The sequence below is a fragment of the Mesoplodon bidens genome (genome assembly GCF_964165515.1).
Source record: "Mesoplodon bidens genome assembly, chromosome: 10".
In the NCBI taxonomy this organism is placed as follows: Eukaryota; Metazoa; Chordata; class Mammalia; order Artiodactyla; family Ziphiidae; genus Mesoplodon; species Mesoplodon bidens.
In genome coordinates this window covers 93,861,950-93,888,369 of record NC_138172.1, presented here as the reverse complement: position 1 = coordinate 93,888,369, position 26,420 = coordinate 93,861,950, and the positions used below count along the sequence as shown (strand labels likewise).

The 26,420-nt window shown below is 42.1% G+C and overlaps 1 protein-coding gene across 1 annotated transcript in view; it reads right to left on the bottom strand.

Moving 5' to 3' along the window:
- Window positions 1–26,420, bottom strand: part of DTNBP1 (dystrobrevin binding protein 1) — a 119,655-nt gene that overhangs the window by 7,987 nt on the left and 85,248 nt on the right. Inside the window, exon 8 of the mRNA XM_081246165.1 lies at window positions 2,017–2,172. Coding sequence (XP_081102291.1) covers window positions 2,017–2,172 — 156 coding nt within the window. The remainder of the gene's footprint in view (window positions 1–2,016; window positions 2,173–26,420) is intronic.

The following is a 26,420-nucleotide window of genomic DNA, read 5'->3' as shown; positions in this document are numbered from 1 at the left end:
AATTTTCTTCCTCAGTGCTTTCAAAACCACACATATTGGCAATGTATGTGTGGCTCTCTTTTTTACCTTTGAAAAAAAAAGAGCCCAACACTTTTTTGAGACTTGAAGGACATTTTCCTTAATACTTAATTGCTATCTGTTCAACACGTCTTGACTGAGCCCTTCCTCCTCTTTGCCCAGCACTGGGCTGTGCTGGCCACAAGGACCGGCAGTAACAGCCCATCCCTGTCTCAGCGGGCTCACGGCCAACAAAGAGGGACTTCTGAAGCTGCAGCTTCTGCTGTGTCCTCATCCTCTGAGGATGGGCTCTTCTAAGAGGCACTTTCATATTCTCTTTGCCTCTGCTGAGCACTTAGCAGGTGCTCAGGAAATGTCTGCTGAACTAAACTGAACAAGCCTTAGTCTCTACTGCTCTTTTCTTCACTGTCCCACCTCCCCATGCCCTCTCGGCATAACATCTCACTGTGCTCAGATCTGTGGGTCAGATTTGCCAGGGTGTGTGTGTTATGGACTAAATGTTTGGGTGCCCCCCCCCACCTGCCCAAATTCCTATGGTGAAGCCCTAACCCCCAGTGTGACGGTTTCTGGAGGTGGGCCTTTGGGAGGTGATTATTCTAGAGGTCATGAGGGTGGGGCCCTGAGGATGGGGTTAGTGCCCTCCTAGGAAGAGGCACCAGAGATGGAGCTCCCCCTGTCAAGTGAGGACAAGCTGCAGACCTCTCACTGGGAACCAAATCAGCCAGCATCTTGACCACAGACTTCCAGCCTCCAGCCCTGTTGTGTATAAGCTACCAGTCTGTTGTTTTGTTATAGCAGCCCAAGCAGACTAGGGTGGTGTCCTTCTCAGCTGCTGCCCACAACATGACACAGATCCCTGGAGTGAACAGGGATGGCTCTCTCCATAACCAGCGCCAAACACTAAAGAAACTGAATAGCGAACGTACTCTGAGGGAACATGCAGTCTGACTTTCCCAGATGAAGACAGACTCTCCATCAGTGGGACACACAGAGGGCGAGCTGACTGGAGGTGAAGCAGTTGAACTTCAAATCTGTACCATCCACCTCAGTTTAAGAAGCACTGTCAACGTAACGCATCCTTCGGTCATTGTAAGTCACGCCTATTAGTCTGTTTCCTCTACATTCTTTTCCTTCCTCATTCTTTGATTTCTTTAACCTCTCCTTGGGGAGCATATCGAGAAGGAAGGAACAGAGGGAGGGTGACAGATAACTTGGGGGTGGCTTCCGTGAGGGGCAGGGTATGGAGAGCAAAGGCCGGGGCCAGGCAAAAGAGGAAGGATGAGCACAGAGGTCTGGGAGGAGCAGGGGCTTCCAGGAGGACGGAGGGCAGGTAAGCGGGGAAGCCCAGGATGCTTGTACACACTGCCCACTGCTCCTGCGCTGGCCAGAGAGAAAACGTCAGCTGCCCGCCCAGACCACTCCTCCACAGGCACCAGGTCCTGGGAAGGAGGGGCTGGTGAAGGGGCCTGGAATCCAACTCCTGTGCCCCTCAGCGTGTTCTTGGGAACCAACAGATGCATCTAGATGTACATCACAGCACGACTTACAGAGGCAAAGAATCTTAAGTGTCCAACTAGGAAACTGTGAGGATATGTCCTGACCATGAAGATGCCGCTTTTAAAACATACCCTTTCAAAGGATTTTCAATAATATAGGGGAAAGATCCCCATACACTATGAAGGAAAGTTAGATACAAAGCCAGATATGTGTACAGTCTATATAAATAGGCACGCACAAGAGAGAATCACCCTAAAACAGTAATAGGGATTAGGGATTCTGTGCTACAGAATTATGGCTAATGTTTGTTTTGTCTTTTTAATGTTTTAAAAACATGTATTCCATGTTTTCTAGATACCTTCAACAAAAGCCTAGAACTACAAGAAGAGGCAACGGCAAGACAACGACGGCAGGACGCATCCCCTTTGAGCCTCTGTCCCGGCCCCACTCTGGAGGCGGCACCCCAGCCACACACAGCGCGGGCCCCGCTCCCTGACTTGCCTCGCCTCTCTGCTGTCTGCAGGTAGCCTGTGGAGAGGTACTGCTCCATGTCCTGCTGGAAGGCTTCCTCAAAAAACTTCTGCCGCTCCCTCAGCTTCATTTGCTGGGTTTGCTCCATGTCCAGGACCTTCTGGGTGTGCTCCGCGTCGAGTTCAGCTAAGGACACAGAATAGTTGGGGTCAGGCAGGGTTTGGAAAAGGACTGAGACCGGAATGGGTATAAATACCGACTCACAGGCTCACATCTGGCCCCCTGACTGCAGCACAACAGGTGGAGAGCCGGGGCTCCTGGAGGACCGTGACCACCGTCCACCTTACCCTCACCCAGCCCGGCCTCAGGAGGCACTCAGTAAACGCTGGTTGCAGAGCCAGCACGTGGCCACTGGAGTCTGTGAGAAGAGAACCTGGTCGTGGCTTTGCTGTCCGTGAACCAGCCACTTGGCTGAGTCAGTTAACCTTGCTGAGCCATATACTGTATGAACATTTGGGATAGACATATTACCCCAGTACCGACGTGAAACATAAGAACTTTACATTCCAGCGAGGGCTGCATCAGTCACGCCAGGGAGAACTATAATACGATGAGCCCGAGCCTCGCCGCCAACAAGAAGCCTGAATTTACCTTCTCACATGACCCGCTGGCGGCTCACCCTTTCCCAGGCTGCATGGGGAACCCAGATGATGCAACCACTATTCATCCTGTACACAGGCCAGGGGTTGGTTCTGAATCTGTTTCTAACTCTCCAGTCCTCTGTTCTTCACAGGGTGCGGTGGGCAGGATTGGAAGACAGCCCCCAGGAACTCTGCCCCCAGATGCACAGCCCACAGGACCCCAGGACTCGTGATTAGGGTATTCTCTGTGGCACAGCTGACTTTATGAGAGAGAGGTCGTCTGGATGGGCCTGGGCTTTTCCAGGAGAAGAGATGTGAGCACAGAAGGGGTCTGACATGAGGATCATGCCCCCTCGCTGGCTTTGAAGATGGAGAGGCCTAGGAAGGACTGAAGGTGTGTCCAGGAGCTAAAAGCCACCCCAGGCTGACTGCCCGGCCTGAAAACGGAGACCTCAGTCCTACCACCACAAGGAGCCAGGACTCTACCAACAACCTGAACGAGCTTGGAAAACAGATTCCTTGCAGCCTGGTCAACCTCTGATTCCAGCCTGTGAGACCCTGAGCAGAGAACCCCATCACAGGTTAGAACAGCCATCATCAGAAAGCCAAGAGATAACAAGTGTTGGTGAGGATGTGGAGGAAAGGGAGCCGTCGTGCGCTGTTGGTGGGACTGTACACTGGTGCAGCCACCATGGAGAACAGCATGAAGGTTCCTCAAAACATTAAAAAGAGAACTAACATATGATCCACTAATGCCACTTCTGGATATATATCTAAAGGAAATGAAAACAGGATATCAAAAAGAGATCTGCACTCCCATGCTCACTGCAGCATCGTTCACGATAGCCAACATATGGAAACAGTTGAAGTGTCTGTTAATATCTGAATGGATAAAGAAGATGTGGTACATATACACAAAGGAATATTATTCAGCCATGAGAAAGAAGGAAATCCTGCTGTGAGAGACAACACAGGTGTGCCTTGAGGACATTATACTGAGTGAGATAAGTCAGACAGAGACATATACTGTGTGATCTCATTGATACGTGGAACCTAAAAAAGTTGAACTCATAATAGAAACAGCAGAGTGGTGGTTGCCAGGGGGAGAGCGGGTGGAGGAGCTGGGGAGATGCTGGCCCAAGGGTGCAAACGTGCAGGTAGAAGAGGAGTCTGTTCTGGCGATTGAACGCACGACGCTGCGCTCACAGTCAACAACATCGTATTATATTCTTCAAAGTTTCTGTGAGACTAGATCTTAAATGTTCCCACCACAAAAGAGAAATGGTAATTATGTGACATGATGGAGGTGTGAGCGACTCCACAGTGGTCAACATGTTGTACACCTTAAACTTACACAATGCTACACGTCATCTATTAAAAATTAAATTAAAAATCTTAATGAGAAAGTCTTCATGGTGTTACCAAGTGATTTTTAACCGCCCCCCCCCCAAAAAAAACCCAGAATTTACAATGAACAATAGTCTTGGAGGTCCCACACGATTGACCTTAGTCACTCCCTCCACAAATACTCAATACCTCGCGTCACAGCTCCCGGGCACAACACGATCCTGTATGTGTAGATCTTAAAAACTTGATAATGGAGTATATTTTTAATCCCAAATCAGTTATAGCCTTCAATACTTGGAATATTCTGGATATTCTTCCTGAATCCTAATCTTCATATATGCAAGGAATGGTGCTATTCAGCAAAGCCACACAGACAGGAAAGTAGCTCATCCCGACATGTGGTCACAGGTACATGGCGATGCTGTGCTGTCTTTTCACGCTACGATAATCACATGTGCTCTCTCTGAATTGTCTGGCTTGCAGCCCCCCATCTCAAACCTCTGTTTACAGGGAGATGGTTGGGGAGGGCACAGGTTTTGGAAGCAGTCCGGGCTGGTCCTGCCCCCTTTATGCCTTCAGATGCTTCTGGCACACCATCCCACCTCCCTTTAGCCTACCTCTACCTCTGATTTCTGAAAGGCAGCTCTGCGAGCTCATCTGTATGCCCACAAGGTCCCAAGTCAAGGTGCATCTCTTATTTGCGGGGGGGGGGGGTGTCAGAGTATCCTCTGAATCCCAGGGAACCTACAAGTCAGCTTAGCCCAGAAGTTCTGGGGAATTAAGGCAGCTCTCAACCAATGGGTGACAGAAGCCAGTGTATCAGTGACCAGTCTCCCATCCTTTGGATGGACAATCCTAGGAGCCATTCTGAACAACTGTCAGAGGTCCTGGTGGAACCGCAGCAGCGACTTCAACAATGCATCCCTTTATCGACGTTGCCTTCTTGCCCCCTCACCCCTGCTTCCGGGGATCACCTCTCACACAAACTACCTGCAGGAAAATCCTCATCTCAGGCTCTGCTTCCCGAGAAACCCAAGCAAGGATATCTATTACCAGCTACAACTAACTGAACCTCTCTGGGTCTCAACTTCCTCCTCTGTACAAGACTGGTGAACTTATTTCATACGGGTGTTGGCAGGATTAAATGAGGTTACCACGTGAATCACCAGGCACACAGTATTGCCAATAGCTGACAGCTAATATTAATACCAGCATTATTATTAGGAAAAGGAAATGATACGAAATATTACCATGAAGCAGGATGAGCACGACACTGAGAATCACCCCAACTGTTTCAGCCCCACTCAGACACTTCAGACTGAGTCACCCATCAATGCCCTTAACAAACGTGCAAGGAATTGAGCGTGTACTTTTACGAGGGAGAAAGGGAACTCAATAGGATGTCTTTTCATTTATTTCACCTCAGCCATCAACCTATCTGCTCAAATGCTTCATGACTGCCAGGTGCATTAGAATAAGTGAGCCCTAGAATAGATTAAGTATGCTTCAAACACTTCAAACGAAGTTCAATTACTTTAAAAAAAAAATCCAAAATAGGAAGCTCAGAAACAAAGATCAATGCAGAAATTATCAAAGGGGTTTTCATTAAAGAATATCTTGTTTTAACTGAACTAAGATTTTCTATAGATATAGAGATACATAGTTATGCAACTTGAAAACTTTCATTCTTCTCAAGACTTCTGCTTCAGGAGTTCAATTCTCTCATGTTTCTGAATTATAAGTTCTATAGTTTTGGTCTTAGGTTTTTTACATTGGAATGAAATGTAATCATGTTCCAGCCCTCACAAAAGGGGGGACACGGTTGGGTTAGGGAACTTAAAATCACTTAAAGGAAAATAATCACTGTTTTAAGTTTTAAGACATGTTACACACTAGTTATTTGAAACATTTCCAAGCGCCTTTTGTCATTTCCCACTTTATTTCAGAGCCCCTCTTACATCTCAGGGCTGACCTCTAAGCTAGAATCACAGAACTAAGTACATTGACTCTATACCAGCTGTACACTCGGGACAATGATGAAAAAAGCACGTGGCAGTTATTAAAAATAACTGTTCTGCTCAGCAGCTAAGAAGATTCACCCTCAGCTACGTGCCTGAGCAAGGATGTTCTGATTGTGCTGTTTGTTCTGGAATCATCGGTTCAGCTTTTGCCAAGAAACAACTACATTTGGGAGTGGAGAAATGATGGAAGGACACTGAGGGAATATTTCAAATCTAGAAGTTTAAGAGCATCTGACTTTGGGAGAAAGACTGTGGAAAAATAGAAATTATAGAACATTTTCTATAAGGAAAAATGACCCACTATTCCCATCAAAGATGTCATTTATTATACCGGGGAAAGCCAGACAAATACAAAGATTTTAAAGAACTTCAACAAATAGCCTTAAGATTAAAAAGAAAAAAAAATAAACACACCAAAAAATTAGATAAAAGATGCTGTAGTTTTTCTGCCAGGAGTCAGGAGTAATCATTTAATTCCATTATCAACCCAGGTCTGTGTCTCCTTTATTTCAGCTCCAGGTCATTGCTCAAGTTTTATCTGACTGCAACTTCCACTCTAGCCTCCACTATCAATTTCAATTGGATAATTTCTCAAAACAACAAAAAAAATTCCATTACCAGTGAAGATGTTATAATCAATTCTCAATTATATGTTTTAATGGGGCATAAGGGTATATATGAGATATTTTTAAAAATCCATCAGGCTCATTTCAGGAACAGTTTCAACTTATTCCACAACTAAGCCCTTTTAACAGAACTGATAAGTAATAAAAGACAGTGAGGTGTTAATGACTGAAAAAGCCTGGAGCTGCTGGGAAGAAAGAAAGGGATGATGTGAGGAAAACCAGGACAAACCTCTCCATTGAGTTACTGAAGAGTATCTTGAATCCAAAAATGTTAGAAGAGAAAACAATAAAATTTAATTAAATATGAGTTAGGAAAAATTCTGGTAATCTCTACATAATATTAAAGATTGAGAACATTTTTCGTTCATGATAAATAAGACTAAGAATAGATTTTAAATCTATCATTTAAATATTTACAATTCAGATGTTTTTATATCGAGAATACAAATTTTGTGATACTAAAATGCATATGATATGATCAAGGAAGAAATGTGAAATCTCTGTAAATTCCTAAGCAAATTTCTAAATACAAGTAGGCACGTACCTTCCTAAACTGTTTTTTGACAAAAATTTAACTGCCAAGAGGCTGTCAAACTACATGATCACTAAATTACTACACTAAATTCTGTCATTGTGACAGAATTTTAAAAAATAGGACCCACTATTTTTCTTATGTTTCTAATTATTTGCCATTTATTTAAAAGCTTTTTTTTTGATGCATGAACAATGCATGTACATTGTGGAAAAAATTTTAATCATAAAAAAGCACATGGACTTCCCTGGTGGCTCAGTGGTTAAGAATCCGCCTGCCAATGCAGGGGACACGGGTTTGAGCCCTGGCCCAGGAAGATCCCACATGCCGTGGAGCAACTAAGCCCGTGCGCCACAGCTACTGAGCCTGTACTCTAAAGCCTGCGAGCCACAACTACTGAGCCCACGTGCCACAACTACTGAAGTCTGCGCGCCTAGAGCCCGTGCTCCGCAACAAGAGAAGCCACCACAACGAGAAGCCCGCACACCGCAACGAAGAGTAGCCCCCGCTTGCAGCAACTAGAGAAAGCCCATGCACAGCAACGAAGACCCAATGCAGCCAAAAATAAATAAATAAATAAACAATTAAAAAAAAAAAAGCACAAATAGTAAGGTGAAAACCTCTCTGAAATCACCATAAGTGGAGGAGCACTACTAACATTTTGATGTACGCTCATCAGCATCTGGTGTACATTCTGTTCTCCTTGAACCATATGAAATTGCAATATTCAGTCTTTTTTTTTTTCTCTTTTTGTACCACTGGAAGAGTTGCTGTTTTCTCAACTTTTTACTCTGAAATAATTACACGTTCATAGGATGTTGTCAAGAAATGAAGAGAGCCGGTCCCACACACCCATCCCGAGTCTCCCCAGTGCTAACACCCTATCCAGTTACGGTACAATATCAAAACCAAAAAAACGACACCGGTACACTCCACAGAGCTTATTCAGATTTCCCCAGTCATGCATGCACTCGTGTGTGTGTGTGTGTGTGTGTGTGTGTGTGTGTACAGGACGGGGGAGCTCTCTCCAGGCTCATCACACACGCAGGCTTGTGTAACAAGCGCGACCAGGATGCTCAACATTACTGTTACCACAAGCTCCTCCGGCTGCCCTCTGGTAACCATCCCCTCCCCCTTCCTCCACCCTTACCCCTCCCTAAGTCCAAATCTGTGATCATGTTATTACACAAATGCTACCTAAATGAAATCATGTGGTATACATACATCCTTCTGAGATTGGCTTTTTTCACTTGGCATATTCTTGAGGTTCATCTTAGCAGATGCTCATATTGATAATTTGTTTCTTTTTGTTGCTGAGTTGTGTCCATGGTGTGGAGGGACCACAGTTAGTGGTCCTAGTCACCCACTGAAGGACACCTGGGTGGCTTCCAATTTTTGGATACTGTGAGTAAAGTTGCTATGAACACTTGTGTACCAGCTTCTGGATGAAAATAAGTCATTTATTGGAGATAAATGCCCAAGAATGCAATTGCTGGGTCATATGGTAAGTGCATTTGTTGGTTTTGAAAGGAAGTGCCAACTCTTTTCCGGAGTGGCCCCTGTCACCAGTGGAGGGGGGACCTCATTCTTCCACATCCTTCCTCATCAGCATCTGGTGAGACCTACTTAACAACTGTGATAAGAGAATCTGTTTCCTTCCCTCGTCCTTTTCCCCAGAGTATGTGTCTGTTAGAAACAAGTTTCAACTTCCTCTTAAATATTTCCAATAATTGCTATTATTTAAAATAGGAAAATATATTTAATTTTAGAAAAATTCTACACAGGAATGGAGGACTTGTTAGTGACAAAAAATACAAGATTTCCTTCCATTTTTAAAACCCACCTGCTCTGTATTTTTACCATTTAACAGTCACCTTTTATTTCTATCTCAAATTAGTTTTCAAAATAAGGCACACTCAACCATTTTTAAAGTCTCCCCAACCTCCTGCCCTGCCTTAAAAAATGAATACAGATTGTTTCAGGGAGGACAAAAAAGACCTTTAATTAATCCTGTCCTAGAATTGTAGGTTTTAAACATTCATTTAAAATACCAACTTCTGTGCCCTATGTTTCTACAGTTTTTGAAAGTTTTCTGTCTAGCCTTCATCAACAATTAGTTTCCAAGACAGGTTTACAATTATTTTATACCATACATTATTTCTATGAGTATTTGAAAGTATTATAGAGCCCTTTCCTTAATTCCTCAGAATTGGGTCGGGAAAAAAAATTCTGTGCATGTTAAAGTCAACACATGTTTTAAAAGAAAGTTAAATGGCTCTTTACAGAGCTTCTCTTCAGCCCCCCTCCAACACACACGGACGCATACACACACACACATTTATCAAAAGCCAAAAGGTACTTATTGCTTCTACATGCAACTAATAAAGGATACTTCTTACCTAAAATGTAGTAGTTTAGAATAATGGCAGGTTTTGCAGACAGACAATAAATAACTCCGTTAGACAACAACTCATGGCAACTCCTAAGGAGACTCCACAAAGTTCAGTCATTTAGAGTAGCTACTGGAACAGCTGTTTCCTAAACCCATGTCACGGGAAACAAACACTATTCTAGTATCTAAACTTCTGGAACACTTAAAAAATTTCTATCAATTACCCTGAAGGAAATGACCACTATCTAGAGTACTAGCAAAATAGACACTGCGGAAACACGATGTGTACAAGGTTTGCCCAAAGCAGTAAGACAGAAATGCTCAACTATACCTTATCTTTTGCGGGAGGAGCAAGGCAGCTTAGAATCCCCTGATGAGGCTGCTGGTCTCTGAGTCACACCATTCACCCCACCAGGCCTCCAGTTTCCCATCAGTTAGGAAGGGGTTGGGGGGGGGGGTTGGATGATATCCATAAGAAAGTCACGTCCAGCTCTTAAAGGCTATAATTCTATTTTTACTTCCTTTTGACTGGGGCAGGAAGAGGTAGGTCTCCTGAATCTTGTCTTTTTTTTTTTTTTTTTTTTTGGTAAGATTAAATGAAAATCAGATTAGCGGTAAAGAATTTAGGACCTTTTGAATTTGACAGTAACTTTTCAAGAAAATCAGATTCAACTATTAACAAAACGCTGAAGGTACGTTTGCATTCATCTTCCTGGTCATTTTACTGCTTAAAGAATGATGAGAACAGAAAGCTTAAGATTAATGGGTAAGTGAGAAGTGCACTCAAACTGTGGCCAGAGGCTTCACGAGTTATGAACCTGTGCCAACGTCATGGCGGGGGTTGGACTGGAGGGCCCGTGGCCTGAAGTGAGTCTAGGTAGCGTCAGGACGGCTGTGCTTCCTGCCGGGGTGGACAAAGAACTAGATGGGTAAGACGTCAGTTTAAAGGGGCGGTTCAACTCCACTGGAAAGGGCTAGTCCGTGATATGTTACAAAGGATACTTTTTACAGAAACAGTATGTGAAATTGCTGTGTTAGATATCAAGCGTATGCCATGTTATCCCATTCTTTGGATGGTTTCCAATTTTTTCTTGTAAGATTTAAAAAACTCCAGGCTAGAAGCTCTGTGTTATGAATACTTAGCCCAATTTCCTAGAATTTTAAAGTCCTGACATTTTCCTTAATTTTACTTAGAGTACTGACCTACTTAACAACAAAATTTGGTGGGGGGGGAAATGGGAAGGGTTTAGATTGCTACAGGAATCCTTCCAAACTCCAAAGTTTTTTTTTGTTGTTATTGTTAGTACATTAAACACTCTAGAAAAAGAAGTACAAACCAGCTGCTTGTGTCTCAGTATGAAAATCAACTCTTACAGAGTTCATTCAAAGGGGTTATGGAGATAGCAGGCCCTTAGTGTCATCAAAATCAATTGGAGGGCTGGTGACACAGAGGTTGCTGGATCACTGGGCCCCATGCCCAGAGTTACCAATTCAGTAACTGGTAGGGTCAGAGAATTTACATTTCTAACCAATCCCAAGGTGATGCTGACGCTGCTTGTCCAAGGACCAGACTTTGAGAACCACAGCCCTTAATGGACTGTTTCTGTGCATCCACCTCATTCAAATTTTTACTTTGTACAAATATTTATATAATGGAAAAGAATAAATATAAGATGGGGAGGTTGGCACAATTCATGGAAATGACAGAAACATCCTCTCCTAAACTCTCTTTAAAATATTTACAAAATCATTTAAAAAGGGAAACTCTCCAGCAGCAGCCAAAACGTATAATCATAAACAAGCAGGACTTGTAGTCATCTTTACCGATAAGAGACAAGCGCCTTCAGGATCAGAAAAGCGCTGGATCCCATATTCTGTGGAATCCCTTACCAGTCCCTGGCTCACGGCCTGGGGGCTTCATACAGCAGGAGACAAAAATGTTGTGACCATCTGTTCTTTGTCCTGAACCCAGATCCAACCAAGGAGGAGGTCCTCATCCTCGCCATTTGCAGAGACAACGTGGAGGGGTTTACATTAATGTAATCAATATAAAATTACATTTGTATTTAAAACTAATAGACAAACTCTGTCAAATAAAAATTAAGAGAAGAAAAAAACACATATACCCAGAGTTAGATATGGCAAAGAAGGTATGCCAACAGAGGCAGAAGAGATGTAAAAATATGTGACTGGTGATGGGGCTCTGGACTTGGCATATTGATATTTTCAGCTGAAGGAGTTTGAGAAAATGGCAGAAGCAGGAAGCTCACTCTGACCTCCCCCTTGCTCTTTCCCCTGAAGCAGGTTCTAAGACCCTCATGGGGGAGGTGCCCTCCCTGTACCCTGAAGAGAGGAGCATCCTTATCCCCAAGACGGAGGGACACGGAGAAGGGTGCAACATGCTGGCCTGGCTTAGTCTCCTCCAGTTCACTACACTTACCTCAGAGCCTTTGTCCTAATGACATTTCTCCATGAACATCCACTCTTCCTCAAACCTGGCTTAAAACACTCAAGTTTAACTCTTTCTTTGGGTCTTCATTTCCTTATGAAGGCCCCCGTGTTAACGTAAAAGTTAACATTAACTAAATCTGTACACTTTTCTCCTGTTAATCTCTGTCATTTTAATTGTCAGATCTAGCCAAGGACCCTAAGAGGATCGAGGAAAACATTTTTTCCTCCCCTGTACTAACTATCATGCCCAAATACATGCTAACACATTTTGAAGCATCAATGAAATGAATAATCTGATTTAAAAACTATACATATTATAGAAATTAACACAGGAAATGCAATTGTTAAATATCAAAATTTAATGGAGAAACTGAAATTATTTCAAGTTTTCAAAGTCATGGGTATGGAAAAGAATCAAAAGCTACCTAATGGATTTTTCGTAGTAATTCTGAAATCAAAACTTGATCATGTATTTTTTTAAAAGGTGGTGAGAGGTGAGGAGAAGCCTAGCCCCAGCAGATATTAAAACACTTCACAAAACAACAATTTAAACATTATGGAGTGACTTCCCTGGTGGTCCAGTAGCTAAGCCTCCGCACTCCCAATGCAGGGGGCCTGGGTTCAATCCCTGGTCAGGGAACTAGATCTCACACGCATGCTGCAACTAAGAGGCTGCACGCTGCAACTAAAGATTATGCATGCTGCAACTAAAGATTTCACATGCCACAACTAAAAAGAAAAAGATGCTGCATGCCGCAACTGAAGAACCCGCATGCAGCAATGAAGATCCAGCACAGACAAGATAAATAAATAATTTTTAAAAACCACCAACATTATGTAAAACAAAAAGAGATGGGTGGATCATTGAAGTGGAAAATCCCCAAGAGATGTGATCATATGCTAAACAAATATAAACAAATCATATGCTAAACAAATATAATAAAGGATATATCAGAAACAAAGGAGAAGGTAAGTAATTTGTAATAAGTGGCACTGTGAAAACTAGTTGGCCATTTATAAAATCAATTTAGAGGCATACAGGATAAATTAAATAACTGAAAACCAAAAATGATATATGGAAAAAGAAATGAAAACCAAATTAAACCTTTAAATTTACTAATAAGGGATCTTACACACTATAGAAGAAATTATCAAGGATCAACAGATACTGTGTAACATGAACAGTAAACACTCTTGGATATTAAAAAAAACACAATAAAAAGGGAAACAGATTGAGGAAAAACAATTGCCACAAGTAGCAAAAGATCATTGTTTTTACCACAGTAAAAAAAAAAAAAGGCTTCCCTGGTGGCGCAGTGGTTGGGAGTCCGCCTGCTGATGCAGGGGACACGGGTTCGTGCCCCGGTCCGAGAGGATCCCACATGCCGCGGAGCGGCTGGGCCTGTGAGCCATGGCTGCTGAGCCTGCGCTCCGCAATGGGAGAGGCCGCGGCAGTGAGAGGCCCACGTATCGGGGGAAAAAAAAAAAAAAAGAGAAAAAGAAAAAAAAATCCAGACCCCAATAAAATCTTTTCAATAGAAAAAGCAGACAGTTCATAGAAACCAAAAATTGTTCAGCCCTATATGTTATTAAAAATGAAGTACCATTTTTGTCCAGTTACATATTGGCCAATATAAAAACAATGCTAACAAGAGTGAGGTGAGATACTTTCATTACTAGTGTTTGCATAAATTGTTAAAAAGACTCTTAGAAAGCAATCTGATTTTAAAAACCTCTAACATACTTTCACCTAGTGATAAAGCATCTGAAGATACATGCTAAGGACATAATCCAAAAGAATAAAAGAGCTACTACCTACCTAAAGAAGCTCATTTCTGTATTAAATGACTCGGCCACTTGATGAGCCATCATGCAGCCAACAACAAACATGGTAAAGACATAAGATATTAAGTAAAAGAAGAATAAAAAAACAAATATGTGTAACTTATCACATGAAAAAGGGCTAGTAAAGCACTCCTGAAAAATTAGTTTCATTAATACAGTGAGATTGTGGATGGTTGTTGGCCCTCAATGGTATAAACTTTTTGTAATGTTTATAGCTTTAGAATTAAAAATTCAAATAAGCATAAGATTCTATAAACACATAAAATATATTTTCATTCCCCAATAATAATAATAAATATGTATTTTGACATATCCAACTAATACTTTATTGTTTTGGGTGGTTATAAAAATAAAAAATTCCTTCTTTTAAAATGTTCAGTGTATGAATATACTTTTTCATTCACTTATTCTTATGTAATATCATTCACAAATTTAATTTATTCAATACGTTTAATAAGCATATTTACTACATGCCTATTAACTCCTTATAGCTTATTTGTTCATGATTTAAAATATACTACTTTGGGGCTTCCCTGGTGGCGCAGTGGTTGAGAGTCCACCTGCTGATGCAGGGGACACGGGTTCGTGCCCCAGGCCGGGAAGATCCCACATGCCGCGGAGCGGCTGGGCCCGTGAGCCATGGCCGCTGAGCCTGCCTGTCCGGAGCCTGTGCTCCGCAACGGGAGAGGCCACAACAGTGAGAGGCCCGTGTACCGCAAAAAAAAAAAAAAATATATATATATATATATACACACACACACACACACACATACTACTTTATAGCAATACTACAGTAAAATCTAGTGTTACCTGGAACTTTTACAACCAGAAATTTCCATTAATCAACATTTTTGAGCTTCATTAATATAAGTAGTTAATCACAATGATAACCTAAGACATTAAGAGATTTTAAAGACCTTTCTGAAGTATTAAAAAATTTTATAATACATTCTACTGCTTTGAAAATTGGTAATCTTGGACAGACTAAACGGCAAATAACAATGGTTTAAATGGCAAATAAAACGTTTAAACAAACTTCTCAACCTTGAAAACCTGGTATGCTCATTATGCAACAGAAGTAATCACATAATTAAAATTTGAGAATACCTTAACCTGCTATGGATTCACAGCTGTTAAACATAGTCTGTTCATGGATTAAGATAGATCACACCTAGGTTTCACATCAATATTTTCTATTCCAAATTCTAAACTTTAAAAACAAAAGAAAACAAGTTCTTCCCACTTCTAACACTTGTAAGGAAGGAATGACTTTTTTGCAAACAGAAAACTTAAGAACACAAAACCCAAAATCACTCCCTTGCTCCTAACATTTGAATTTCAGTACAAAAGTAGTGTCACTGGAATTTTCTCAAGTAACAGTTCTCATATCTATGATAACAGTGATGTAGACTGGCTGCTATATTATAAGAAAATTTTGAGAAATCTCCAAAAACTAAATTCAGATGCCTGTCTAAGGAAATGTGGAGGAGGGGGCAAAAAGAGAAAGAAGACAATAAGATCTCAGTACATCTGAAAATGAGACAATGTTAATTAAAACAAAACCAAACTTGCTGGTAGTGATTGGGCCTGGTGTTGAAGCCTACAGGTTTTTAAAATCATGAGTGAAACATTAGAGATATAGATACTAAATTTAAATTTTCATTAACTATATAAAATTTTATATTTCTGTATCTTACTCATCCAGGAACAAGCAACAATTTGACAAATGTGAGCCAGTTCTGACAGCTGCCCCCTGACATGAGTCTCACCATCAGTATGGGGAAACAAACTTAAGCTTTGGTTGCTTTCTTATGAGTCACATCAAAAATAAAATGCAATCAGAGATACCACCACTTTCTATTTTATGTTTGACCCAAAGGAGGTGTCGAAGGAATGCCATCTGCAGGTCTACAATTTGAGCATTTCTACCCGAACAAATGATATTCTTATTTTCAAGTGGGAGGTGGATCTGGAAATCCACAAGACGCAGCTGGCGTGGGCACCACGAGAGGAGGATGTGGCGGTCCCCGGGCGGCGCCCCCCTGCTCCCCGGGGACTCCGTGGCTACCTGGCCTCCTCTCCTGGAGCTAGTTTTCCTGCCCTCATTAGCTTGGGTTATCTTTCCCACCAGCCCTTTATACTCAGCTAGCTGTTGACTAAGGTCTGTGAAAAGTTTTTAGAGGACAAGATCCTTCCAGCAATTCAGAGCCAAGATGCTGTGTTTTTAGGTTTAGTGTCTCCCTGAAAGGACATCTGCATTTCAGTAGGACACAGTAGAATCCAAAGGCCTTTAAAGCTCAAGGAACAAAGCTAAGAGAGGAAGTTTTTGGGCTGGGGCTCTGCCCCATGACTGCGCAAGTCACACCACCCGGAGCCAGCTCCTGTGGGCCAATCCCAAGTCCCCCTCAGGAAGTGTCCTGTCCACAGGGGAGAGAACCCCCTGGTTACACAGGCAGCTCCCCACACTCCACCAGTGGGATGCTGTGAGATCAAAATTATGTTCAGCTGAAGATCACACATTAGCATAATGATTCTCTATGCTGATAGAATAATTCAGATGTTAGATTTCTTTAGACTTTAAATATCACTGAAGAACACTCAATAATATTCAAAATAATTACCTTCGGAAATGTTTTTACTTATGCTGCCTTGATTTCAAATTAAGTAGTCCAAAAATTGCAATCTAGAACAATGGTTTCAAACCTTTTCAGGTTTAAGAGTGGGTGTACTTTTATTGACAATTTACTGAGAAAATACATGACAACAGAAATCTATTATGAATTCCGTAGCACTTTTAGAAATGACTTTGAATTTTATTCTGCACAACATTTACACACATTTGCAACAGAATACTGCATATATTTCAGCTGTATTTATCACACAGGACCCAAAGCTCAACATGCTTTTGTATTCAAGAGCCTCTCGCTATAAATGTCCTCATGCCACAGGTTGGAAACATTCTGCTTCTAGAAGGTTCAGTGACAGTCAAATCTCAACATGCTTGAAAGCCGATCATACCACATTATTTCCAGAAAATATTTTAGAAATGGGGATTTATCACTTTCAATTACAAGCTGTTGGAAGCTTATGAATGAGTGACTTATGAATAAATTAGTACTATGAATGGCTGCCTTGGTCCCCTCCCTCCTTCTACCATAAGTCCCTCACTGCCAGCTAACAGGGTGGGGATGAGACATGGATTCTGTGCTTCCCAGACAGGCTGGTGGTACTAGCCAGCAGGGATGGCAGGAGATGGTCCCTGAGGAGATCCCTGAGTCCAGAAGCAGAGGAAGAAGTTGCATGAAGAAGGGACCAGTGGGAGAGCACACATCAACACATGGGGCGGCCTGTGGAGTAGACCGAATTCCTCACTTCCCTTTGAACTACTTCCTGAAATTTCACCATTAGAGATTTACATATTTTACGTTTCTCTTTTAAGCAAATCGAGAATACTCTATTTGGGAGCTTTTAGAAAACTGCAACATTCAAAATAGATACAGATGCTAGATATGGGGAGAAATGGGTAGAAAAGTAGACGATTTTGAAGAAAGGGGGAGAGGGCAGCTGTGGTGGAGGCCTCAGTCGGGAGTTTTGGCCATGAGGGTAATTAAGGCCCAGCAGAAAGAGGGACCAGAAAGTGAAAAAGACAAGTATGAAATGTCAAAGACGCACTATTCCTGATTCACAATGGTGTTCAGAGATTATTTTACCCCCTGCTCTTCCTGTTTTCTCCTGGCTCTTTACATTATGGGCAGTGAGGACTTCTGCAAGAACAGCCTGGAAACTAGACCACTATTCAGGAGGTATCGCTAAGAAACCGCTTTCCCAGTTACACACGACTTACAGCCAGCATCCTAGGGCTCCAAATAAGCCACGCGCTCTCCCCTGCCCTTGACTGTGACCGCACTGCCCTTGGCTCAGGGGCCTGCACTCAGCCAACCTCTGCTCGTCCTCCGGGTCTCAGCTCAACTGCTCCCCCCCTCTGACAAACGCAGGGAGCTTTAGGCTCTCTTTCCTCCCCCCTCCCACTGTAACAGGTAAGTGTCACTGCTGCCACATGCCTACCCTCTGTTCCTCCACCACACACTAGGTTCCTCGAGGGCAGACATGATGTCTTTTAAAGGGATTGGGATATGCCACCCCAAAATATGCCACTTTGGTCTGAGGATTATTTTGAGCTAAAGGCGATATAGAAACAGCAGAAATGGGAAAAGCTCTTTGGCCTTCCCCTCTCTGAAAGCAGGGTATAAATTTCCCTTTGTAAAGGAAATATAAATTTACGTTTGTAAAGTTGTCTCCCGCTCCCCTACCAGGCAGAGGAGATGATGCATCAACAGAGAAGGCAGCAGCCTGAGTCCGTGTAACAATCGTCACTCAGTGACCCCCTTCTCCCATTAGGTCCCCATATACTCACCTCCCCACAGTCCACCACCCCTAGAAGCCTGAACTCTCCCTCCTTGTCTAGTTATATCTTCACAACTTATCACCCTTTGTTAAAATGCTACATAAACCCCCGGGTCTAACAGCTGCTCTGGGTCTTCACTTGTTTTCTATGAAGGCCTCCATGTGTACACAAAAATTCAAATACTGCCATCAAATAAAAAATCTGTCTTTTGTCAATTTACTGTTCAGGGCATAGGCACTAAACCTAAGAGGTGGAGGAGAGCGTCTTCCTCCCCTACACTTTCAGCCTGGCAGCCTCAGCGCCTGCCACATGCTCAGCGAGAGTCCGGTGAATGACCTGGTGACCACCGTGGCATGGGGGCTGCACAGTCGATACCACACATCCAGGAGCAGGGGCACCATGCACAGGTGGGTGGTAGCAGGCTTGACTGCAGAGGTGCAGAAGGCAGTCACAGCAGGCCAGGTGTTCCAGATGCAGTCATGCAGAAGACAAACAGACACAGCAGTTCAGGAAACAGCAGCACAGCTGAAGGGAAACACTGGCATCCCATTGTATGCGCTGAGAACAAACATGTATCATCACCAAGGCTAACAGTGGGAGCAGGAAGTGGCTACAGCTGGCTTTCAGGGGCTGGCAGTGGACAATGGTGTCAAATTGGTCCATAAAATCAGTGTAGTACACATTCAAAAACCCCTGAGCTTAACAAGATTCACTTTAATACAAAAATGCCATTACCCAAGGACTACAGAAAAGTTGGGCCAAGAAACCTGTAAAGCATTAAAAATGGCATTCCAAACATAATGCCACCCCCAAATGATCAATAAAATACAGCCTCTGAATCACTTCCCAAAATTCATATTCACAAAACGATGCAGTGAACTTTTCCTTGGGGTTGACAACTGAAAGTCGGCAGAGAAACTGAAGGAATATTGAGTTTATCCAGAAGCGTACAACCTGTAAGGATATTTATCCTTTCAATGAAGGGTTCAATACACATATGAGATTATGGGAAATCCCTCATATGAACTCAATGATATGTACTTAAAACAGCAGCAAGATATATAAGAAGCCTATTTTGTTGCAAGGAAAGTCTGTACGTTGAGCTACCACTCCTAAAACAAGACCCATAGTGTTTTGAAGCTGGGATGTGACAAGACAGTGTCCTTTCCATGAACTCTCCACAAAATGTCAATATTCCTTAGAACGAAGGCTTGCCCACCAATCCAATACACAGAAATAAGTTGTTTTCTTAGGCAACTTTGTGTGGTCTTTCCCTGTTCTAGGCACAAAATAGGAACTGAAGAATGATTATGAAAATAGCAAATCGATGACTAATTACAAGATAGGAGTAAGAAGGCACAGCATTCAAGAAACACCCACCCAGGAAAAAAGTTTATCTAAGCCAAAACAGAATTATTTTCATTTTATCACTTTGTGTTTTTGTATAAGATCATAAGCAGGAGAGAAAAACAAAAAACAAACAAACAAAAAACCCAAACGCTTGCCATCTTATGAAAGAGTCTGCCTAAAAGTATAGTAAAACAAGTTGAGTTGACTGTATGAGATGGTTTGTAACATATCAGGGAAACAGCCCTATGTTTCTATGTCCTTTGAATATGTTAGCATATAAACTAAGGTCCTAGATAAAGATACAAGATTTTTAAACCCTTAAAAACACAAACGTCATATTATGTAAGATGGTACCATACGAGATATATGTTCTGTTTTAAATTCAGGTAAGACAGAACCACACAGTACTCCAGAGAGACAAGTGATCTGATAAGCATTTTGGCACAAATTGTTCAGGCCTTTTCACTGTCCTCTATCTACCTTCCCTTGTATGCAGAGGAACTTTTTATTCTCCATGGTCAAGGCGATTAATGACAATGCTCTTGGCAACAGGTAGCTCTGCCTTTTTGGCTCAGGCAGCTTTGCCAGTTCCTAAATTTGCTTATAAAAACATAGGTGGATCCCTTAGAAAAAGCCCCAGAATCTGACAGTGAATTTCTTATGTCTTTTTCTTTTTTCACCCTTACCTATCCTAAGCCTAATTCCTTCCATTTACAATCATGGGTATGCACACAAGAGATGAAATATTTTCCCATTTCCTAGAATCTCTTAATTTTGATGGTCAAAAAGGTACTACATTTATTTACCATTTACGACAGTAAGCAGCTAAAATGTTCCTGCAAAGGGATTTCAATACCATGTCGTCGTTCTTCCTTTATATCAGCATTTCATTACCTCTCTTTCTCTATACCTGAAGTCAAGAGAAACCTTCGATTCCCTGTATACTTCAGAAAATTGTAGAAGAGGAAATACATTCCCAGGTATCAATTTCACAGACAGAATGGAAAGCACTTAGAAAAATACATGTTTTAGTTTTCTGAGCAAGATACTTCTTACCATTAGTCTAGAAATCCCAGTACTTTCTGTTTTTTTTTTTTTTTGCGGTACGCGGGCCTCTCACTGCTGCGGCCCCTCCCGTTGCGGAGCACAGGCTCCGGACGCGCAGGCTCAGCGGCCATGGCTCACGGGCCCAGCCGCTCCGCGGCATGTGGGATCTTCCCGGACCAAGGCATGAACCCGTGTCCCCTGCATCGGCAGGCGGACTCTCAACCACTGCGCCACCAGGGAAGCCCTTTCTGTTGTATTTTGAAAGATAAAATGAATTCAATTTTTTGTAATCCCTTTGAGGAATCGTAATTTGCTACTATTAATTCACTGAGTCAATTAAAGGATACTCTGGGAAAATCGTAGAAAAGATTCTTCCACATTTCATATTTCAGAACTAAAGTAAAAGCTCAGAGTTGAAGTTGATATTGTGGTGCTTGAAAATGTCTCACAATCATCTTTTGTAGAATTAGTGGGTTACAGCTCACAGTTTGTGGCACTGTCATTGTTCTCTCATATTCACCAGACTCAGTTACATTTCCCCTGATAACTTCCTGAATTAACAGTAGCGGGGGGGTCCATCTGAGACTACTCGACCCTAGATTATAAGCCACTTTTCTACAACAAAGGTACTTGCTCTTCTATGTGTGTAGCATAAAATAAGTACTTAACTTTTTTTTTAATGAAATGGACGTATGAATAAATAACTAACTTGCTTTTAATTTTTTTCCTAAGTCTTGTGAAGTAGGATGAAAGCAGTGAAGATGTTTAAACTCAATTGCTGTGTGTGGGCTATTAGGACTATCTCCTTTTGGTAAAGAAAATCCAGTGAACAGAACCAAAGAGAGGTGTCTGCTAGGGAACAGACTGGAAGCCACAGACACTGGCTTACTCACCCTTATTATAGCCTCCAGGTTGGACGCTTGACCATGCAGAATTCAAGGCAGGTAAGCCCTCAAATGTCCCTAATCGTCCTAATTTTCACATTTCCCTTGGGCCCAAGCTACCATTCTCTCTCACTAACTGGTCAAGAGCCTCCTAGCTGGTCAATCCAGATCCACACCAGCCCTCTTCCCATCCATTTCTGCATAGTAGCCAGAGTGACTGTTCTGCACAGCAAACCTGGTCATGTCACGCCCTGCCTAATAAAACCCTCCCGAACTCCAGTGCTCTTAGAAGGACTGCTTCACGTGGCCTCCATGATCCCGTCACCTCTCCAGTCTCATCAGGTACCACCACCGGCACTCACTGTCCCCAGCTCGAATGCTCTCCTTCCTTCTGCCTCTTCAAACTTGACATAAGCCCACTAGCCTTGAGCTTTGCACGTGCTGTTTCCTCTGGACGTAATCTCTTCTCCCCCCTTTCAGCTCCTACTCTGCTTCCAGATCTCAGCTTAAGTTCCACTTCCTCACAGAAGGATTCCATGATCTCCACAATTAAGTGAAACCCAACCTATGATAAAACTTCTAGAAGAGAAAAGGAGAAAGTCTCCATGGCCTTGAATTAGGCAAAGAGTTCCTGGATATGACAAAAGCACAATTCATTAAAAAAATTTTTGATAAAATGGATTTCACCAAAATTAAAAACTTTTGTGCTTCAAAATATACAGATGAGAAGATGAACAACCACAAACTGGAAGAGAATATTGGCAAATCACATATCTGACAAAGAGCTTGTATCCAAAATACAGAACTCTTTCAACTCAATAAGACAACCTAATTAAGAAATGGGCAAAATATTTTGGTAGTCATTTAACCAAAGAAGATACATGAATGGCTAATAAACACATGAAAAGCTGCTCAACGTCATTAGTCAGTGGAGACGCGCAAATCAAAATCACAGGAGAGGGAACACAGGGCGTCCTCCACGAGCACTACCCGTCTACAAAGCAGCCTAACATGGTACACAGAGCACAGTCTCTGAGGTCAAGAAGACAAGGTTCAAATGCCTGCTTCACAAGTTTCTAGCTGGGTAATTTTGGAAAGTTACTTTAAACTCTCTCAAACTCATAAAACAGGGACAAGGACACTACGGCTGCTGTGAGAATTAACAACGTGTACAACATGGCTTATGCCCCCTTCACTCTACTGAAGCTGCTCTTCTCATGGTCACCAACGGTTCACACGTTGCCAATTCCAATGGACATATTTCAATCTTCACATTTCTGAGAAGATGACAAAGCTGACCACTCTCCCCAATATCTAATTACTCCAAATTTTGTTAATTCTGCTTCCAGAATACCCCTGGGATCCATTTTCACTTGTTCCCATCCCAGTCCCGTTCCCTTATCTGGCCTCTGCCCCTACTCAACCCTTTCTACTGTCTGTTTTCCACAGACCTAACCAGAAAATGACACTAATTTTCCCACATACCCAGTAAGAGCCATCTTTCCCAATTATGAATCAGATGTTACCCCACCCAAGCCCCCACCCCCCCGCTACTTAAAACTCTTGGTCGGCCTTCCCTGCAGTACAAATGAAATCCAAACTCTTTCTAATTCTCCGTAAGGCATTCTGGGGCTGGCTTCTGCGGCGGCTCCAGCCTCGCCACAATCTGGCCACACAGGCTGCCTCTTATTCATATTGGTTTTCTCCCTCTCATTCTTCTGTCTCAAACAGTCACTACCTCGGGTAGTCCGTGCCCTTTCCACCCCCTTCACCAGTCTAAACTGTGTCCCTGTGATAATGAGTCATTGCCTGTAAACTGCCTACCTCTTCCTGCTGGGCCGACCTCCATGAGGGCATCTCCCCCGTCCCTCGTGTATATATGTCTGTACGTGTGCGTGTATACTGTGTATGTACATACACATATGTGCATACACCTATTACATGAACGTGTACATATTATATACATGTATACCTACTACCAGCAGAGGGCCTGGCACACGGTGGTCAATCAACCAGTGAATCCTATTATTTACTTTTTGTTTAGGTCTACAGAATAAAATGACCAGTAACCCAGAGTCTTCCAAGTACCTTTCCCAACAGCCCCGAGACAACTCTGGGATTCCCTTCTGTTCCAAATACACTGTATACACGGTATACACGGTATACACGGTATACACGGTATACACGGTATACACTGTCTTTTACTGTTTTTCTCTCTCTTCCTACTAGACTATCAGCTCCTTGAAAGTTAGAATCTTTTCAACTTCGAATTCCCAATATGCTTAACAAAGAAACAGGCACAAATCTTTGTTGAATCAGCAAACACTGATTATAGCAGAAAAGTTTTTTGAAAACCTTATTTTTATTGGGACAACCTTCACAGGTACCAATATGCAGCTGGTCCATCTGGTTTCACTTTGATGTTTTAATAGTTAATCAGAGACAGAAAGCCAAATCAGCTACATCATCTCCAAAGAGACTGCTTTCACTTTCCATAAGATATACTTGAACATATAGGTGATTTACATTCAAATAATTAATTTTGTAATTAAAAAATCTAAAAATAAAACACATATGGCTGTATACTCTTTCCATACTTTCATCAAACCATATTTTAGTACTGACCTACTCTGGCTTAGAGATTGACTAAATCAATTCCTGATTTACTAACAAGAACTTTGCAGAATAAACTGAAAATTGAAGTTGATGCAGAAGCCAAAAGAAAAACAGCACACCTCACACCCTGCCAAGAGACACTCCCATAAAAATGAACTTCATATTTTCAAATAAAGACCTAATGAAACTAGGATATAAATCACTTTTCAGCAAAAATCAGCTCTATTCAAAAATATATTGTGATGTATGGAATGCTTTCTTTGGCTGTTTCACCTTTTTATTTGATGTACTGAATACACTCAGTACACCAAATTTTAATTTTGGATACACCAAAATATCCCTTTCTCTTAATTAAAAATCAATTCTACATATTTGTAGTAATAGAGGTTAATAAATTTTTTTTTTTTTTTTTTTTTTTTTTGCGGTATGCGGGCCTCTCACTGTTGTGGCCTCTCCCGTTGCGGAGCACAGGCTCCGGACGCACAGGCCCAGCGGCCATGGCTCACGGGCCCAGCCGCTCCGCGGCATATGGGATCCTCCCAGACCGGGGCACGAACCCGTATCCCCTGCATCGGCAAGCGGACTCTCAACCACTGCGCCACCAGGGAGGCCCAATAAAATTTTTTTAAGGTGGAAAGAGTTGTTACTACTTTTCTGTTTACACGGACAAACATGTTTAGCTGTATTTCATAGTGTAGCACATTACAGCAACTTGAAATAGCAAATGGGACACTACTGGAATTTTTGTGTGACATTTATAGCCTACTTCTGAAAAATTATTATAAAAATAGCAGAAAGAGTCCTGCTCATTAGCCTAACCTTGCTGCCCAAGAGAACAAAAGAAGGATGAAGCAGAGGAACTCTGCATATGTGTTGTGATTTCGTCAGCTTGTGTAAGGACAATGAACTCACTACCATAACAATGCCCTATTTTTGCACCTGCCCGCTGCCTCCTATCTGGGCAAGCACCAGAAACTCCACCTTCTAAACCAGGGTACTCACTGGCAGATAAAAAATTTTTTTTAATTCCTTCTTCTTCCAGCAGATCCCCGAGACATGCCATTCTGTTTGCAGAGTAAACACTTGACTTTCTAAAGTTATTACTCTGTTCTTTCTGGGAGTGCTTTACGTAAGCCAACTATGCTTACAGATTTTTGTAAATTTCCGCATAAAGAGGGTTAACGTTTCTGATAAACTAATAACATTTGAATGTGAACGAAGGCAGTTTGTGAACTGAATACTAGACAATATGAAAATAAAAAGTAATTCAAAAGTATACTCTTAGTAAACTAGAAATTAATAAACCAGGTATTACAGAGATATAACATGACAACATCTATTTCACTTATTAATCTAAAAAACCTAACATCTTTCTATCTTAATGGCATTAAGGAATTAAAATTATTATATTATTTTAGGTACAATAATGGTTTTGTGGTTGTCTTATTTTTTAGAGGTACACATTGAGATATTAATGGATGAAATTATACCACATAGGGAATTTGCTTTAAAACGATGTAGTGAGGGAGGGAATAGGCAGGGATGGTGGTGAAACAGATGGGCCATGTGTTGAGTGTTGAAGCTGGGTGATGGGGACATGGACTTTCATTATACTCTATTTTGTACATGTTTGATAACTTCTGTGACAAAAAGGGGGTGGGGGAAGCATAATAATTCTTTTAACTGTCAACCTGATCAAACAAAAAATTTCAGCTAGTCACAGTTCAAATTTATTCAAAGAACTGTCAATCGAAATTAAGAGATTGATAAGATCCTATTACCTGTCACATTAAACCTCACTGTAATCTCTTTAAAGACTGTAAGTCACTGATCCGTGAAGAATCCTCCCTCCTTTTGCTCCCTCCACTGTCTCTCTCTTCTAGTTTCACTGCAACTACTGCTCCTGGGGTTTCAATAGCCCTGTGGGATCTTCTTCAAGATCAGTACATACTCACAAGACAGGTGCCCGGAATTCCACAGGTTTAGTGCCGTGTGACTGCAAGGGTGCCTGATAACCTTCCTCTGGGCAGTCTTCCCTGTCTGGCAGGCCCTCGGAACCCCGCACCAGCCCACGGTGATCCCATAGTCCACTTGTGGTCCTACAGCCACTGACTGACTCCCAGCTGTACTGTGAACTTCCTGATGGTAGCAGACACGCAGCCCTATTCAACTTTACATCCTGGGCTTAGATTCAACAGGAGCAGAATAAATGAGGAATGAGAGAATAAATTGGTAAATCTCCAAGTCAGGAGCTCATTCTAGAACTCTAAATATTTT